Genomic DNA, 17,500 nt, shown 5'->3' with positions numbered 1-17,500 from the left:
GAGTTTGAGAAGGTCATACGAAAGTCGCTCTATTTCATGTATTCTGTGTGCTTGATGTAAAGGTACATTGTGTTTGCTGGTTGTGCAAATCTGGCCCAAACCACACTACATGTAGGTTCAGATAAGTTTTGTAGCAATCAAGGTAATTTGAGCGTTTAGTTAGTGAGAGATGATGAAAAGAACAAGTTGGTCAAATGAAAATTCAGTTTGATTGAACTGGTTAAAGTAGACTACCCTGAATGGTGGTCCCAAACATTCCTGTTTGACCCTTGGAACCAAATCAGATCCATATGACTTTCAACCAGGGACTGTGAATTGAAGTGAAAATTTTATTAGGCACAGTGACTTGCATTATGGACTGAGAAAAAGAGGGAAGACAAGCAATGTTTATTGTTACAGTGTATTTTCTCATCTCAGTAATCATCAGGATGCACTATTTTAGTGTAGGAACCTGCTTAATTTTTCAACCTTATTATCGAAATCACGAAACTGTTTGCACCCCGGAAAAAAAAAAAGATCGATTGCAATATTGATTTTTTTCGACTTGCTCACGCGACCATTTGGAGCTCCCCGATTTGTGTCATGTCATTCTTGATGTCAGCCAGGCAATGGGAAAATAAACAAACAGACTGCGGCTTGAGATGAATGTGTACAAGGAACTTTCCACCGTTAAGAAATAATATGGAGTCACTGATGGTTTAGTGGAAGGGGAGATGTTTCAACAGAGTTCTACCCTGGACATTTTAGAGACATGGGATTAAAGTACAAAATGATTGGTCTTACAGTTCCATAAGTATTGGAGACATCTTGTCAAACAACCAGAACTTACAGCTAAGGGTCAACTGAAAAAGCTGGAAGAACCAGAACTAGATTTGGTGCAACTGCTGATAAAAAGCAGAGCACACCTTCGGTAACTTACATGGCAAAGCTGGATACTTTGAGGTAGTATAAAAGACTTGTGTGCTTGGCCGAAAATAAAATAAAAATGTCATTCGCTTGCAGGACAGTTTGATGTAAACACACAATGCTTTTTTGTTTCAAATTTCATGCTTATATTTGGCAAAGTTGTGTGGTTACCAGTATAGTATCAACAAATGGTTGTTCACTGGATTTGATACTGAAGTCTCACTCCACTGATAAGTTGAGTTTTTATCCTTTGTTCTTGTTGTGGTTGACGTAAATGCGAAGACAAATTCTCTGCAAAATATGAAACGTCAACGTAGCAGTAATTTAATTGTCATAATGTCAGTCATGGAGAACAAATAAACTATTTTTATTTTAAAACGATTTTAGATACAGTGATGTTGCAAATAAATTAAAAGAAAACATTTGACATCTCTTCTCATTTGTTCTTATCGGTCGTTGCAGAGCATCGAAGGCCAGACATCTCACAACTTGTCATGTGACAAATCGGAGCACTCCAAATGGTCATGTGAGGAAGTCGAAAATTCAAATGCGATCAATCGTATTTTTCGGGTGTAAACAGTTTATTGATTTCGGTATTAATGCACCAATTCCCTGATACATGTGGACATGATAATAATAACCACTTCAAAGCTAATCATTTTATTCAAATCTCACTCTTATTTAGCTGAAGGCAAGGGCTCTGAGAATTATTAGAGAGAGTGTGACTCAAACAAAAGCTCAGGAACTCTAGTCAAATGACAATGAATTACATTCAATTTATGTATTTCAGGTCCACGACAAATACAACAAACCATACTTGTCTAAAAGAAGGCGCAACATTGCCATCACTGGAGCTGTGACGTTGTCAATCCTTGCATCACCAATCCTAGCAGCGTTAACAGTCGGGGTGGGTGTGCCAATCGCCCTTGGGTACATCTATGGCGTGGTACCAGTGTCACTTTGTCGGAGTGGTGGCTGTGCAACAGTAACCAACATTCGGAATGGCAAAGGTGTAAATCTTGATTTTGATGAAGATGGGGACCCTGCAGTGGGAACGCCTGGAACTGCTGGAGCATTTGGTACATCACGGTCAAGTAGTCGGAGTAGTATGCGTGGAGGGGACAAAGGTTCTACCACAGGTGTCGTCACTGTTGTAGCCACAGTCAACAATAGAGGAGCAGGTACAATGCTATCCAGAAGAAGCTAGTGTTTAACCCATTGACTCCCAGGGGTTCACCATTGATGAGTAAAATCCTCTGGCATTAGACAGAGTATTTAAAATACTAACTATGGCCAGTTTAGGCTGGGTTGTGAGTCAAAGGGTTAAGATCTCAATTTTTTTTTTCATTTCAACTTCACTACACAGACAAACGCAATCCATTAGGTTTATTTTGGTTTCTTTTGGCCTCGCACCAGCAGCAGGCATGAACCAACTTCAACTTCAACTATCTACAGGAAAGCGATTCCCGGTGACACCGCCGGATGCGAAAAACCAAACGTGTTCCCCGAACCAATGCAGTGCCACAACCCCCCTGGGGTTTAAAGGGTCTCTAGCTACAAAACAAAAACGATTCATAAAAGAAACAAGAGTTACACGGACTGATGCAGGCCTAGAATGGCTCACCACGTGATGAACTAACACTTAATAGACAACCTGACACCCATCATGCCTCGCACCAATCGTACCCAGACCCTTCTGTTCCCGTGCCGTAGAAATATCAATATCTGTCTTATTCGCATGCTCAACCGTCAGAAATTACATTTTGCAGGAACTGAGAACCAAGAAAGAAAATTAATTATAAGTGCACTCTTTTTTACAAACTAATTAACTTGTATTTTTAGTGCAAAGCTGAGGAGATAATATCGTCAAAATTATTACTGGTATTACTATGTCGTAGTTGTCAGTTGAATTGGACACAGTTTTAGAGTGGATGTAGGGATTGTTAGTAGGGATTGTTAACCCATTGACTCCTGCCCCCCCCCCCCCCCCCAATTGATGAGTAAAATTGTCTTGCTCCTGGGAGTCTGTGGGTTAAGAAGATAAAAACAGAATGTAAATGTAAGAAATGCTGCTGAATGCAGAAGGTTTTCCAAAATAATAACATTGATGCCCTTGAAGGTGAATAAACTTTCCTTTAAATGTGTCACTCCCCAAACTACCCAATTATGCTTGAAGAAAAAAGGAAACAACAATTTTGGAGAGGAACTTCCTGATGTGGTAATCCTTTTGAACAAGCCATAGACTGAATGCATAAATGGCGGCCAAAAATGTATTTTTTTGTTTACTGTATTTGCTAATTAGACTCACCAGCCTCACTTTCAAGCAACATTTCATTTTTATTTTGTCCATGCAAACGAGGCTAGTGAGTCTAATTAGCACATAAACAAAAGAAAAAAATTAATTTTGGCTGCCATTTATGCATTTGGTCTATTTTCCAAAATAATAGCCAAACAAAGCTTCATTGAAATTAAATTATAGTACCACTTATGTATGACAAAAGATGTATCTATAGTTTGTGTATTATGTTCAGCGTGTTAGTTTGCCACTAAAACCTGTTAACTGCCAATATGTTGAAATAATTTATTTATTGATTGATGTCTCAACTATACTCTGAAATTCGTCTGGAACAGGAGTTGAACCTTAAGACTTCTCCTTTACATGTACTCTTTTGCATGCTCTATGTACAACTGAGTTACAGGAAGTCGTGAAATGCATTTGTTTTCAATTGCATATTTTTTGATTCCCTAATACAGATACTGATAGCGGCAAACAACCAAGCATCAGCATGAGTCAGGATTGTTCCAGCTTGGACAGTAGCACCATTGGTCCACGAGGGGTTGGTGATGGTGACAGCCATGCGTCTCTAATCCCAGGGCCAAGAAGCTGTACCATTAGTATTGCAAGTAGTTTTGACAATTTTAACATCAACACTTGTGAGGCTATAGCGACAACATCGTCCATTGCTGAAGCCATGGTTGTGGATGACATACTGGATCGAACATCTGTGACCAACGTCTCACATCATGGAAGCAATGTGGATAAGGATAGTTTATCGGTCTTGGAAAGTGTTGGAAGTAATGAGGATGATTGATTTGGCTTTCTCTAGGGGTTGTTATCAAAGTGGAATATTTTTAAAGCTTTTAAAATACTATTGAAGTGTTAAAATCCATGGGGTTCCTTAAGGGCCTCACACTAGGAAAATTGATCACCTGTTCACATTATGTCCAGGTGTTTTTATCTTCTCTGCTTACTTTATTGTAATGATAATAATAACCTTAATGAAATCCCTGGCAGTCATTCAATTTCTGGTTGGAAATTTTCATGCAACATTTTGGTCAGAAGAAACAGAAAAACAATGTGTTTCTTTAGGGTCGAGAAACAGTTCAATGCTGTCAGGCAACTGCTTATCAATTACGTTTAATATTCAGCTGTCAGTCTGAGTGTATACAATGTAAATAAAATTTGCTCCTCAGTAACTGAAACGAAATGGGAAGCCATTTTGTTTTTCTCTGGTGAATAGTACTGAGCTAACCAATCAGAATGCACAGAAAGCACTATTCACTCGTTGGTATATACTAGTTATTCAACGCTTTTGATTGGTATACCGTGGAACATCCCAATAGTCACTTGTATTTTCTTGGTATACACACTCGCCGTATATCAAGAAAATACAAGCAGTGAGTGGTCAGCAAGGCACGATGGGAAGGTTGGGTGTGATACCATTGAATTGCACTGATCAATAGGAAGGTTCGGTGGAGTACTGACGAGTATACGACAGCTTTCCTGCATTCTGATTGGCTGTATTTTCTATGGCATGGTATAAATATTGTTGTTAAATTTTCAATCTCTGATATTGCATTTCTAGCTTTCTTTTTGGCTCACTCAGTCTCGACTCAGCTCATTATACTGTAATGACCCTATATGGAAACTATTGCATTGGTTGTTTTGTAAAAACTGAGAAAGCATCCTGTTGTTCTTAAAGTAAAACAGTTTAGCATTATATGAAAATTTAATGAAACAGTTACTTCATTCGCACTAATATTGGATATGAGACTGGTTATAGCCAACTCATATCCAAGGCACACTCCTGGAATAATAATTATTATTAAATTCTCAACCTTGCATCTTCATCAAGTTTTTTCTATTTCACGCGGATTTTCTCGCTTTTTTCGCTCGTATTTCATACTTCCAAATTTTTGGAGTTTAAGAAATTTAATAAAACAATAATTATTATTCCATGTGTTGGATATGAGACTGGTTATAGCCAACTCAGCGTTATGCACCTCGTTGGCTATTTACCATCTGATATCCAACACGCGCTCATGGAATAATTGTTAATTGTTTTTAAAAATGTAACCATTACTGCGTTTTTCTCTTCTCATTTAGTACATAGGGTAAGGACATTTCATTGAGGGATATCTATGAAGTTGTAAGACCTATGCCCTTTCACCCCTGAAGAGTAAGTCGTAGAAGGGAAAGGGTTAAAGTAAAAGGGTGGAGTTGTCAGGACTTTATTTTAAACTCCTACTCAAGAAAAAGGAAACCTATGTGTCAGTGGGATGTTTATGCTTCTGAGCTGGGAAGTGGTTCACTTCAATCCATCTTTATTGATCTACCAACTGAGCTACAGGCCTTTACATGGCTGGTTCTAGCTACATGATGGTGGACTGTGGTTTTTCGAGGAGTAAGTTAATTCTTTTTGTTGTGTGGGAGTTAAACTTACAGACCCCACTGCTGTGGATCACCCAAGGGACTTAATCGTCTACTTGTAGCTTCAGGCCTTCTTTTAAACACAACGATGCACTATAAAAGGGGGCACTTCGCACACTGGTTTTGTTCGAATTCATTCAAGCACAAAAAAAGGGGGCCCTAAAATTATTTCTAGTGCGAAAAAAAAGGGACTGGGGATTTTAAAGAAATGACAGCTATTATTTTATGACATTATAGACACATTGCTATAAGGGGCTCTTTTATTAAACAAATTATCACAGTGGTATGGGTTGCGTCACGGTTGATTGATAGATCATTTGCATGTGCATAAGGCACTACGCCTTTTATAGTGCGTCTTTATGTTTAAAAATACCTGGTCCAGTAAGTATCACCTACGGGTAATGAACTGTATTTTCTGCAGGACAACAGTGCGAACAAACTTCATAAATTTCAGGTCATACTATTGATGTTTGTGACAAATCATTTGAGTTGTTATTACAGCTGCTTAGGTAAAGATCAGCTGTGTGTATACTTAATCTAGTTGTTTGAAAAGCAAAATTGACTGAATTGGGATTGATTAAATACGTTGATCAATTTTGAATCGTGATCCTATTTACAGTATGTACGAAGGATCAAAAAGTCTTTTTCAATGGTGAGTTACAGTTGCATGGTCATTATTGCACCTTTAGGTTTGTACATATTCACATACATATATATATATATATATTGTCAGAATCCATTGTGGATTCTTTGTTAGGTTTAATTCATTGTGTATTAAATACTTGTAAATATAGTCCAGCCACCCTTGTTGCCTAGGATTTCAGTCTGTAAATTCGAACACCATCAATCCATAAAGATATGTGGTATGTTCGAGTAAAAATAAACAGTTAAATTATTTTCTGTGCAGTTGTCGCAGTGTTTTGACTCATAGTAGTAGGGAGGGAAACTAATGTGTACTGTTCCTTTCTGTAACAAATAAAGACACTTTTAGGTATGTAATCAAAAAGGTTAAGGATAGTTTAAATGTCTTTCTCATTGAGAGGAAGGTTTTTCAATTTCTCTAAGGTCATAATGGACTAAAATCTGAAAAGAAATGACTTTTTGATGTGATTCTTTGCATATACATGTATGGCAGCAATACTTTTTCCCTGATTTTAGCACATGGAATGATAAAAATGCCGCTTAGTTACTCACCATAACAGCTGTCGCCTGGCCAGAACTTTTTGTGTTGGTCACACTGTGGTGCATCAAGTACTTACGAGCCAGTACCCACGGTGGCCATTCAGAGGAATACTGAGACCATTGGTAGAGCTCATTAAAATATGTCCATCATAATTTGCCCAATGTGTGCATATAAAAACCTTTAAACACAAATTATTATACAGCTATTTATTAAAGCATATAAATTATTTATTTTATTTATTCTCATTGTACTCATCCAATGGATTCTACAAGACACTATACACAAAGAAGAATGTTGTTAATTTTTTTTCTTTCAAATCATTTCTAGTATTTTTTCAATTTGTTCTTACTGGGTTGCTATATGGCAGTCCAGTCAGAAAATGAGTTGAATTTCTTCGTTTCCAGTGTCAGGAAAATGGAAAATTTGGCCACTCATTGTGTAAATAGTTCACCCTGAAGTTAAAATAGATACGTTTCGTTTCTGAGGAAACAAAAAATAAGTGGTGTTTCGTTTCCAGACTGAGCAGCCCTTGGGATGATGAGAAATGTGCCACATTCGAGCTCTATCCTCTAACCTGCTTCTTCTTTTGTAGGAGTTACCAGGAGTACCTATTGGATTCCTGGGCTTTTTTCTTTTTTCGATTTTTTATTTTCAGCATTAATCCTGGGATCAATACCACTCAACTCAGTGCCCTCTTTTTTTGTGTAACTTCTACCACGGGTAACCCAGTTTACCCTCACGGAGCGTCTAGTTTTTATTTCTCATGTTTTTGTTTTTTTTTCCGTGTCGGGAAAATGTAAAAGTTGCACAATAGGTTTCCCTGTCACTCCCCTACTAAGTATTGTTTTTGTGGGCAGAGTCTTCGCGTATTTTGGGTAGGTTTCAGGGGGTAGTAGAGATGCGTAGATTTTATCCGGTGGACACAGTAGAATATTTAATTAACCTGCAATGGCGTCGAAGCCATTGTGACGCAAAAGGCGTTTCAGTGGATGTTTAAACAACAGAGTTCAATAATGGAACGTCAATTGGATAAACAAGACAGGCGGTGAAACAAAAATCTTGAAAGTTGACGAGTAATGGACTTCGACAACAATTGCATCTTCGGCCATGGGATATCAAAATGAGCTGTAGTTCTAATATTTTACTAATTGTATTGTTATGTACAACACTGAAACCAAATGGGAAATTCTAAGGCTTTTTTTTCTGGTTGGATGTGGGTTTAACAAACGCAGACCCTTAAGGAATCAAACACCTTGAGTGGATCTGTGATCTCTGTTGTCTGGCTATTTATATTTATTTCTACTCGAATCTGCACTCTTCAGGTAAAAACAGTCGGAAATTTGACTAATTGTTGTTAGTCGAGAATTATCTGAAAGAAAGCTTGCCGTCCATTTTTTGCTTCATTATTCGAGGAAAGGGTTCTTCAGTAAAGGGTTTGATCCTGAACACTGGTGGGAAATTTATTTAGTTGCGTATGGTTTTTACCACTGCTTGTTTGCACCCACGCAATAAAATGGGAAGTTTTTTTCTTCTTTCTAAAAGTAAATGTGTTGTTTCTTTCAATGAAATTGTTGGGTGTCTTTGCGGATTGATGGTGTTCGAAATAATTCGAAATAGACTAATTTGCATATTGGGTTGATATTTGATATGCGAGTTGTTTTCATTAAGCTGACAAGAATTTTTAGCCATTTTGTATTTGATGTGTTCTTTCTTGCAAATGATTAGGAATCAAAAGTCTACGTAACCTGTGATCAGGCGCGCAGTTTTCTTTTAGACACTGGGCGCGAAAAGGCAGAGAAAAGGTACGCCTGATATAATTTCTTAGCGAGTCCGGTAGTAAGAATGACTTTACTCTGATTGGCCGTAAAACAATAGAGCTCTTGGTGCCTCGCTCCGAGGCAGAGTTACAAATCATACTTCTAGTAACATTGGTTAACATCTGACCAAATTTAGGCCCCAGACAAGGATTTTTAACAGAAATGATATTTAGGCTCTGTTTAGAGCTGCTGTTGCTTCGACCTCAGGTTTTTTCCAAAAACCTTTAAAGGAAGAGCAGAGAGAATGCATCCGAAGAATGATTTGTCTAAAAGAAGATATTATATTTGTTCTTCCTTCGGGATTTAGCAATAGACACCTTAAGATACCCCGATCTTCACGCACGGGTACGGCTAGCGCCATTTTGAACTCATTAAATGATCACGTGACCGCATCATTCCCGTAAAAGCTACACGTTTTCCCGGGGTAATCAGTGGTCTACACGTGAGTTCGCGCCCGGCAAAAATGGAGAAACGGGTAAGTTTTTATGGTCTTTAACTTTGCTTATTAGACCAGAATAGTATCCAGATTCTTGGATAAACAATTGTTTTTCTGATTTGAAGCGTTTTGGGATTACGAAAAAGTTTTGTTGAGGCACAAATGTGGAGAAATTTTTGCTTGTCAAAAGGTCGTGCTGCTTACCAAAACATGCGATAGCTGAGGTGTAGTCTCTTCGCGAAATTTTAGTTGACACACATTTGAAATAGACTTAAAATACAACAGGTCATGAACCACGATGAAAAAAACCTAAATTCAAATTACATACTTTATGTTGACTTGAAAGGATACTTCTTGATTAAAACGTTTTGATAGAAGTAAAGGAGGCTTCTTCCATTTTTGAGGCTAAGGCATATTTGTAGTATATTGTAAGAAAAGACAAAAAAAGTCAATTAAATCTGAAAAAAAATGTTTTCGGTTTATTTCAGACGATGTTCAGATGGCATATGAAACACGATATAAAACATAATCGTAATAGCCAACCTTATCTTCTGAGCCGCCATCTTGCTTCAGATCGTACCTGGTGTCACCCGGTGTATCTTAAGTTTGATTGGTTTTCCGTGTAACCGAGTACGGGTACGGGTAATCCTACCCTTACCCGTACCCGGAACCGGGCTATCTTAACGTCTCTATTGATTTTTGTATTTCTCTGATGTTTAGCTTCTAGAAATTCCCTATAAAATAAGCCATTTTTGAAAACCCTTGCTCCCCCTTTTTTAAATCTCATAAAATCCCCATTTTCGACAATTTTGAACAACTTGTTATTTCACTTATTCTGGAGGGGGTTGTAAAACTTTTTTAAAGCGGTTGTTTTGCATGGAAGAAACCTTCTGTCATGTAGCTTTCAAAACATCCCAGTTAAAGCATCAGGGGAGTTTTATTTCTTGGATTTAAAAATTGTAGAATTAATTTCGGCCATTTTTCAAAAGTTTACCCTCGACTGTGTATGCAAATTTTAAAAAAATCGCCACTATTCTTAACCTGTTTGGGTGCAGTGTTTTGGGCAAAAAAAAAAGTCCTTAAGCTTTCGGTACATACCAATTCACCTTTATCACTCTGCGGCCATTTTGGAGTCCGTGGGGAATAAAGGCTTTGTCTTTGCATTGTCTTTGCCCGTCCAGCCTCACACTGAATGAGAGGTTCGACCGGCAAAATCTTTTGTTTGGACATTGAGTGATATGGGTCTATTAGGGCATTAAGGGAGTTGTATTTCCTAGTTTGTAACTTCTGTAGTCAAGCGAAATCAAATTTCTTTATTTTCTAAATATTTCACTACAAGTTTTGCTATATTTGCAATTTTTTGGTTCTATGTAATTTGTTTTCATTTCTCGTCACTTAATTAACAGTTGTACCGTGTAGTTCATCGTGTTCGTGAGGTATTTGTAACCTTGCCTAAATTCCGCAAACAGTAATTAGTCGGTATTTGCCTCGTGATCGCGTTTATTCAATGTACTTATAAAAATAAGTTCTGTTGCCTAAAGGCCCGTTCAAACGCTCGCAACATTGTTGGGCCCAACATGTTGCGAGCGTTTGCACACCATGTTGTGTGTTGTTGCGACTTGTTGGAAGTTGTTGGATGAAGTTTGAAACTGGTCAAACTTCAGAGCCAACAAGTGCCAGCATCTCTATTGTTTCACGGTCATCGAAGGGTGGTCCAACAATGTTGCGTTCGTTTGCACAGCACATCCAACAATATTGCGCCGGCGCACGCGCACTACATGACACGTATCCACACAAATACATGCGAACAAGAAATCAACCTGGCGTCAGAGATGGAAAACGTCCCAGAGTCCTTTGTATTCTCATCTAAAGGCCCAACATGTTGTGACTTGTTGAGAGCGTTTGCACACATCGGCTAACACCGCGCAACAAGAGACAACATTGGTGGGCCCAACAATGTTGCGTGTTGTTGCGAGCGTTTGCACGGGCCTTCATGATATAATTTCCTTTGTTAATTTCGTCGCCTCATTAGATATTCGTCTTTCTTACAAAAGTATTGTATTTTTTTTGTAAGTCACTTGTTATATCCGGAGTTGCCGTACAGATCTTGAAAGTAGTTTATTTCGTGGTTTTGGCGCTTCTGAAGTTTAGTTTTAAGTATCTTGCTTGTAACTTTGTATTTGTACATTTTCTTTTCATAGTGAATCATTCAGTTAAGCACGAATTTCAAGCTGTGCAGGAGTTTAATTACAACTTTTAGAAAATTTCTTACAAAATCTGGCATTTTTGAAAACTTTTCCTTGGTCCACGCTTTGCAAAATCTCAGAAAACAGCCTTTTCGACATTTCTGGACATAACTGGTTTTTCAGGTCCAGCGGGGGATCAAACTCTCCACTTCCTGCGCATGGATCATAAGTGCTGAGCTCAGACAATGACTGCATCACTGGGCTCAAGTGTTTAGCAACGGGCTTTGCAATTTTGATCAACAGGTTTGTTCTTCACTCCAGCCATAGTTGATAGAGGGGACTGGTTTTGAAGCTCGGCAAACATCAAAGGAGCAAACAAAGATGCCAAGATTTGGGTTGGAAAGTCCACGACCGTGCACAATCTTTTGTTTTGCACTCATGCATGAATTACGTAACCAATACGTTTCTATTGGTTAGTTCCTCAGTACGGAGAAAACAACTACTGTGTTTTGTGCACGGTCAAGGACAAAACAGAGAACAAAACACGAAATTTGTAGGATTTCATAACCATTCTCCTCTATTAACTATGCTCCAGCGGAAGGCATCTATGGGCAAAACACTATAAACGGTTGTATGACACAGTAATGTTACAAGCACAAATCAACATTACTGGTATTTTGCTAATGAAATCACCAATCTGCTCCTTGGTTCTTCGGCGATACAAGATATCATTTCAACTTTTACAGAAACAGAATAAATCAATACATATGCATTCCTCACAAACGAAGAATTTTTAATAAATATGATGCATTTTTACAGGAAGGATAAATGATTAATGTTTTTGGATCATGCATGATCCTTGGAAAGTTCTGCCTGCAGTATTCTTGTCGGTGGGATCTCAAGTTCGAGATTCACCTATGAAAAGAAGTAGCAAGTTAGTTCTATCAAGTCTTTCATGTAATTATAGTCTGGAAGGAGGCTCTTCCGCGGAAAATGGCGCGCGTTCGAAATATAGGGGCTTGGTGACTAGTTTTCACCAAGCCCCTATATTTCGAACGCGTCACTTGTATTCTTGGTTTTCGGATGACGTCACTGCCACCATGTTGGAGTTCCCAAACAATGAAACAGTGGCCTCCGGGAATAGCCCTTTTCACGGTTAGTTTTTCTCATTTGCATTACAATGTAATCTAACGTGGATGCGAGGCAATTTCGGGTTAAAACTACAAAATATCCCGAAATTGCCTCACATACATGCTAGATTATATTGTAATGCAAATGAGAAAAACTAACCGTGAAAAGGGCTATTGAACCGTATTGTTATGCAAACTTTTTCTTTTGTTTTAGTTGAAAAACATGTGTTGATCACGTGAGTGAAACCCAAGAATAAATAATCGCATGATTGCGAGCGTATTTATCTGCAATAAATAAGTACGAGTAATTTTTTTCAAAGACGTGGGCGAATGCAATTTGCAGCCTGAAAAAAATTGCAAGTGCTTATTTATTCCAAATTGCACCAGAAAAATCATGTGATTACTTATCAATAATATACATGAAAAAATTCGAAATGGTTAAGGAGATGACTCTTAACTACCAAACCGTTGCTATAGACCCCTTCAAATAGTCATTGAACGCTTGATTCCTAAGGGATTCCGAGTCAAGTTTTACTCTGCGACTGGCGATCATGAGCAGAATTGCCAACTCATGCTCCTGATGTCTGATGCAAACCATTGTTCAAAGCCTACGAGCTAACCAACGCGTTCTTCTGATCACCTACGCAACACCTGTACAACCACACATTACCAACGGGCTAGACAATTAATTACTGAAATGAACTTCTGTTTGTACCATGCGATGAAAATGCTCAAGGACAAAAAATAGCATTCCTTGTTAATGAAAAGGGATCTGTCCAGAATACTACTACACAAGATCTTGTGCCTGACAAGAAGATTGTTGTCACTATTCCTGACGACCTCCCACTCACAGCAGCTGAAAAATCAATCCACAGTAAAGGCTTAACTTTTGTCCCTGTAAATAACAAGGTTGACGAATATCAGGTGAAAGCTGATTGCGAGAAATTCTAACGCCGTCTGCGACTCAGGCTCTTTTTCACGATCAAGCCAACAACGAAACATCCTCTGAACTTAGAGATCAGCCCGACCCTTTCGAGAAGTTTGCTGCGAAGATATCTTTATGGACTGGCTTCTTTTGTCAAGACTCTTCCTACTTATGTTTAGGACACCAACCACGTGCTTCATAAATTTCACTCTTTCAGACTGGACAATATACTGATCCTGGACATCACTTTCTAGCTCTTCACCATAGACGTCAAGTTCCTTTGCACAGTTATTCCTAACGACTGTGAATTACAAGCACTAACTTACTTCCTGGATAAACGCGAAATCAAAGAACCCTCCACATCTACGCTCACAAGACTCGCTGAACTGGTACTCACCTTGAATTCCTTTTCCTTTAACAACGAATACTATAGTCAAATCGTGGGTGTTGAAGTGGGGAGCAAAATGGGGCCAAACTATGCCTGCTTATTCGTTGCTTACGTGGAATAACAGATCCGAGAACAGTGCTCAGGATTCACCTCTAAGTTGCACAAGAGATACATTGATGACATCGTTGGAGCAGCGTCGTGTAGAAGAGACGGAGGAACTCGAAGCTTTTATTGAGTTCCTTTGAAACTTCCACCCGGCACATCAATTTAAATCCACCATCAGTGAGACTGAATTACCCTTTTTGGACATCAACCTACATAGGATTGAAACCTCCATCCACTACAAGGACACAGATACTCACAACTACCTTCATTTCTCTCCTTTTCATCCTGAACACTGCACGTGCTATCCCTTGCAGCCAATTCCTCCACCTTCGTCGACTATGCTCTAACGATGATAACTTCGTGAGGAGATCTAACAAGATGCTAACATTCTTCTTCCTACGTAGTTATCCTCGAGCTTTTCTTGAAAAGGATCTACGGAGCGTCAAAACCATCAAACGTCCTGATGCCCTACACCCAACTGAGCTCAGGGTCAGCACCATTGACGGAGTACCTCTTGTTCTCACATACCACCCTTTCAACAAGCAAATCAAACACTTTCTATTTCAGAACTTCCGTATTCTATCAAGTGACCAGCTGACCCGTCATATCTTCTCGCAACCACCTGTCGTAGCATACAAACGCGATCACAACCTAAGAAACTTACTTGTACACTCAACTGATCACGCACGTACTGATCAGAGTGGCACGCGTGACTGTCAACATCCACGTTGCCAGAACTGTGCGTCACTGAGATACGAGGTCCTCGATGCTCCATTTCAATCCATGGCCATTTTACCTGCCAGACCGGTAATCTTGTATACTGCATATGCTGTAACCGATGTCCTACCATTCTTTATATCGGTGAAACCGGACGGAATCTCAGGAGTCGTTTTAGCGAACAGTTACGAAGTATACGGAAAAAAATTCCTAGTTTCCCTGTGGCCCAACATTTCAACTCAGCGGGTCACAGTATTTCAGATATTCCGATACGGGGTTTGCAGTTACGCCACGGTACTAATTTCCAACGGAAGAAACGTGAAATAAAGTTGATTTTCCATCTGGGTCCTGTACAGCCTGATGAACTTAACATCAATTTCAATTTTCTTTAAAAGTGACTTGATGTATGCGCACGCCCACCGTTCATCTGCGCGCTTCCTTCTGGTTGCGTATTTCAACGGTTTTCTTCACACTGAAGAAGGGTTCTACACCCGGAATGTCTTTGATTTTTTAAAAAACTACTGACACTTTTTGATATTTATTTCATATTACTCTCCTTGTTAAATTCATCAAGTGTCACGCATCTCCTACAAAGGGTTTTTTTATATTTAACATTTCTTTGTCTAGTTCGACTTACAATCATATTTGGTACATCACGTGATCAAAACAGAAAATGCCTAAAAACTCAGCGAGTTAACTATGTTTTTCACAAATTTTTAACGCAATAGTGTGAGAACATCCAAACACAAAATCTGTAGGATGGGTTTAAAAATATAGACATTCCTCAAAAAAAAACCATGACATCATAAGGCCTTTTGTTGATACACTTTTCAAAATATCAGTTCCATTTTTTGTCCAAATAGAAATTTCATGCTACAGTATACAAAAATGATGGGACGGTTACCAGTAGATGAGAAAACCGCCTCTTCCTTCCGTTTCCTGAGAGTTTTTACATGTTTTTCAGTGAAACGCATAGCGAAGGACTGGGACTAGTTGCGCATGCACCTTATAATCGAAGTGATGTCCGATTTCCATTGAAAAAGTTACTTCAAAGAACCATCCATGCATCCTTTTTGTAGGGCTCTTGACTAAAAATCTTCCTTAGCAAACTGTTTCTGTAGTTAAGAGCCACCCCCTTAAGCAGAAGCAACGAATACTGAAAAAACTGTGTCATCCAGGGCTCGCATTTGATTGGCTATTAATGCAACAATTTCACCTTTATTGCACTATTTCAACTTTTTCTGCACTCAGTTTGGGATTAATTAACGTTCTCTCAACCTATCAACGTGCTGAAATTTTTTCATGTATATCATTATCCACGGAAGAGACAGCATGCAGGCTAATGAAATGAAGAAGCAACTCCAAAACAGATAATTACTTTCCTGTACCTGCTAATTGTATTTTTCAGCAACACGCACAGTGGCAAAGAATTGAAAAGTCTGGAGTTTACATGTTATTGTTTTTCAAGCGCCTACATTACCACCGAGATGCTTCACATTTTAAAGGTGACAAACGTGAAACGCAATCTTACATAAAGTAACTGAACATGTTTGACATGAAAATTAAATCACATACAGAGTACAATTTCAGCTCCAATTTAACCATTTGTAATGTCTTACCCTTGAGTTGACATATTGATGAAGCAACATCCTCAACTCTGCATTCTAAGCAAAAAATGTAAAAATTTGTATTTAGCTACATGTAAACGATACAAAGAGCATTACGGGAAAACATTGAGTGAGACAAAGGCAGGTGACCACGACAACATGGGTGTTGAGCCTACCAGCGTTGTTTCTTTGTTTGTTTGTTATTTCTTTGTTTGAACAGGTTGAACCCATGTACATTCACAAAGGACAGCCACAACACCGGGGACTTCATCCCCTACTTTTCTCGAAAAGCGTGACTATGTGTTCTTTAACGTCCGAAAGAGAACTTATGAACATGGAAGATATTTGTGAGGGGCCTACGGTATATAGTCGTTATTCGAGAAGACTTGAAAGGCTAAAAAATTTGTGCAATTACAAAGGCAGCACTTTCTCCTCGGTTTTTTTAAGACCCCGAATGTTGGCCCGGTGGGACTCACGACCTCCACATTTAAGATTTTGGCACATTGTTCTGCCATTTTGTTCCTGACTTACACATCATGAAATTAAAGGTTTATGTGGAGGATATGTTAACCAAACAGCAATTTTTCAGTTTTCTTTGCAAACATCTTCACAATTCGAACAGACACCCTCTTTCCATGTCAAGGTTCTGAATTATAATAATCGCACAAAGATTTTTAAAAAAGGCAAAGTTGTATTTTTAGAAGACTTTTTAAGAGCCATCGCCCTTGTCCTTTCTTAATAAGTGTAAGCATTGAAATGAAAGGTACACACATGCACTTTCCATCCCGCTTTTTGTGAATCCAACTGACTTAGGATACGTCAGTTTTGTATCTGAATCAATATACCAACTCGACTAAGTCAATCTTGTACCCAATTCAAATCTCTCCGGGTTAATAAGATTCTTTGTTTATTGCATTTGCCAGATCACGTAGCATTCACATTTAAATGATATGGAAATAATTATCAGTTTTCTTTCAAAAGGGTTTGAATTGGGTACAAGATTGAATTAGCCGAATATCTGACCTGTTGCCGCAGAGCATCTGTTTCCTGTATTAGTGAAGCCCTTTCCGTCAAAACAGAAAGGTATTTTTCAAATCCATCTAACAAAGCTGTCCACACTCGCTCTTTTTTCAAGTCAATAACTGAAGACATCTTTGGCCAAAAACTCTCATCAAGTCTGTTTAAGGGCAAAATGTTTAACAAGTCATAAACTGGTGCAGATCACTTTTGGTACAGATGAGTGAAGGGGCTACAATCTTGGACAAACCTGTTGACTGAGACAATATTTACACACCCCTAACTCAAGGAAGAATTTACACTCCTCTCCCCACCAGTCAATGTTGCTGAGTACTGTCATCGGCTCTACAGTATATTCCCAACCCCCCCCCC

At 38.7% G+C, this 17,500-nt stretch overlaps 2 protein-coding genes across 2 annotated transcripts in view; one reads left to right on the top strand and one right to left on the bottom strand.

The window, feature by feature from the left end:
- LOC138004470 (E3 ubiquitin-protein ligase RNF19A-like) overlaps positions 1-6,516 on the top strand; it is a 12,765-nt gene extending 6,249 nt beyond the window's left edge. The window contains exons 4-5 of the mRNA XM_068850999.1: positions 1,697-2,087; positions 3,661-6,516. Of these exons, the coding sequence (XP_068707100.1) occupies positions 1,697-2,087; positions 3,661-3,998 (729 nt within the window). The 3' untranslated portion in view covers positions 3,999-6,516. The remainder of the gene's footprint in view (positions 1-1,696; positions 2,088-3,660) is intronic.
- A 5,499-nt stretch (positions 6,517-12,015) lies between these two features.
- Positions 12,016-17,500, bottom strand: part of LOC138004468 (dynein regulatory complex protein 1-like) — a 29,118-nt gene continuing 23,633 nt past the window's right edge. The window contains exons 22-24 of the mRNA XM_068850996.1: positions 17,135-17,288; positions 16,124-16,168; positions 12,016-12,154 (exon numbers count right to left, since the gene is read on the bottom strand). Of these exons, the coding sequence (XP_068707097.1) occupies positions 12,086-12,154; positions 16,124-16,168; positions 17,135-17,288 (268 nt within the window). The 3' untranslated portion in view covers positions 12,016-12,085. The remainder of the gene's footprint in view (positions 12,155-16,123; positions 16,169-17,134; positions 17,289-17,500) is intronic.

The sequence above is a fragment of the Montipora foliosa genome, chromosome 5 (assembly GCF_036669935.1).
Source record: "Montipora foliosa isolate CH-2021 chromosome 5, ASM3666993v2, whole genome shotgun sequence".
NCBI classification, from domain to species: domain Eukaryota; kingdom Metazoa; phylum Cnidaria; class Anthozoa; order Scleractinia; family Acroporidae; genus Montipora; species Montipora foliosa.
This window is presented reverse-complemented; position numbering and strand designations above follow the sequence as displayed.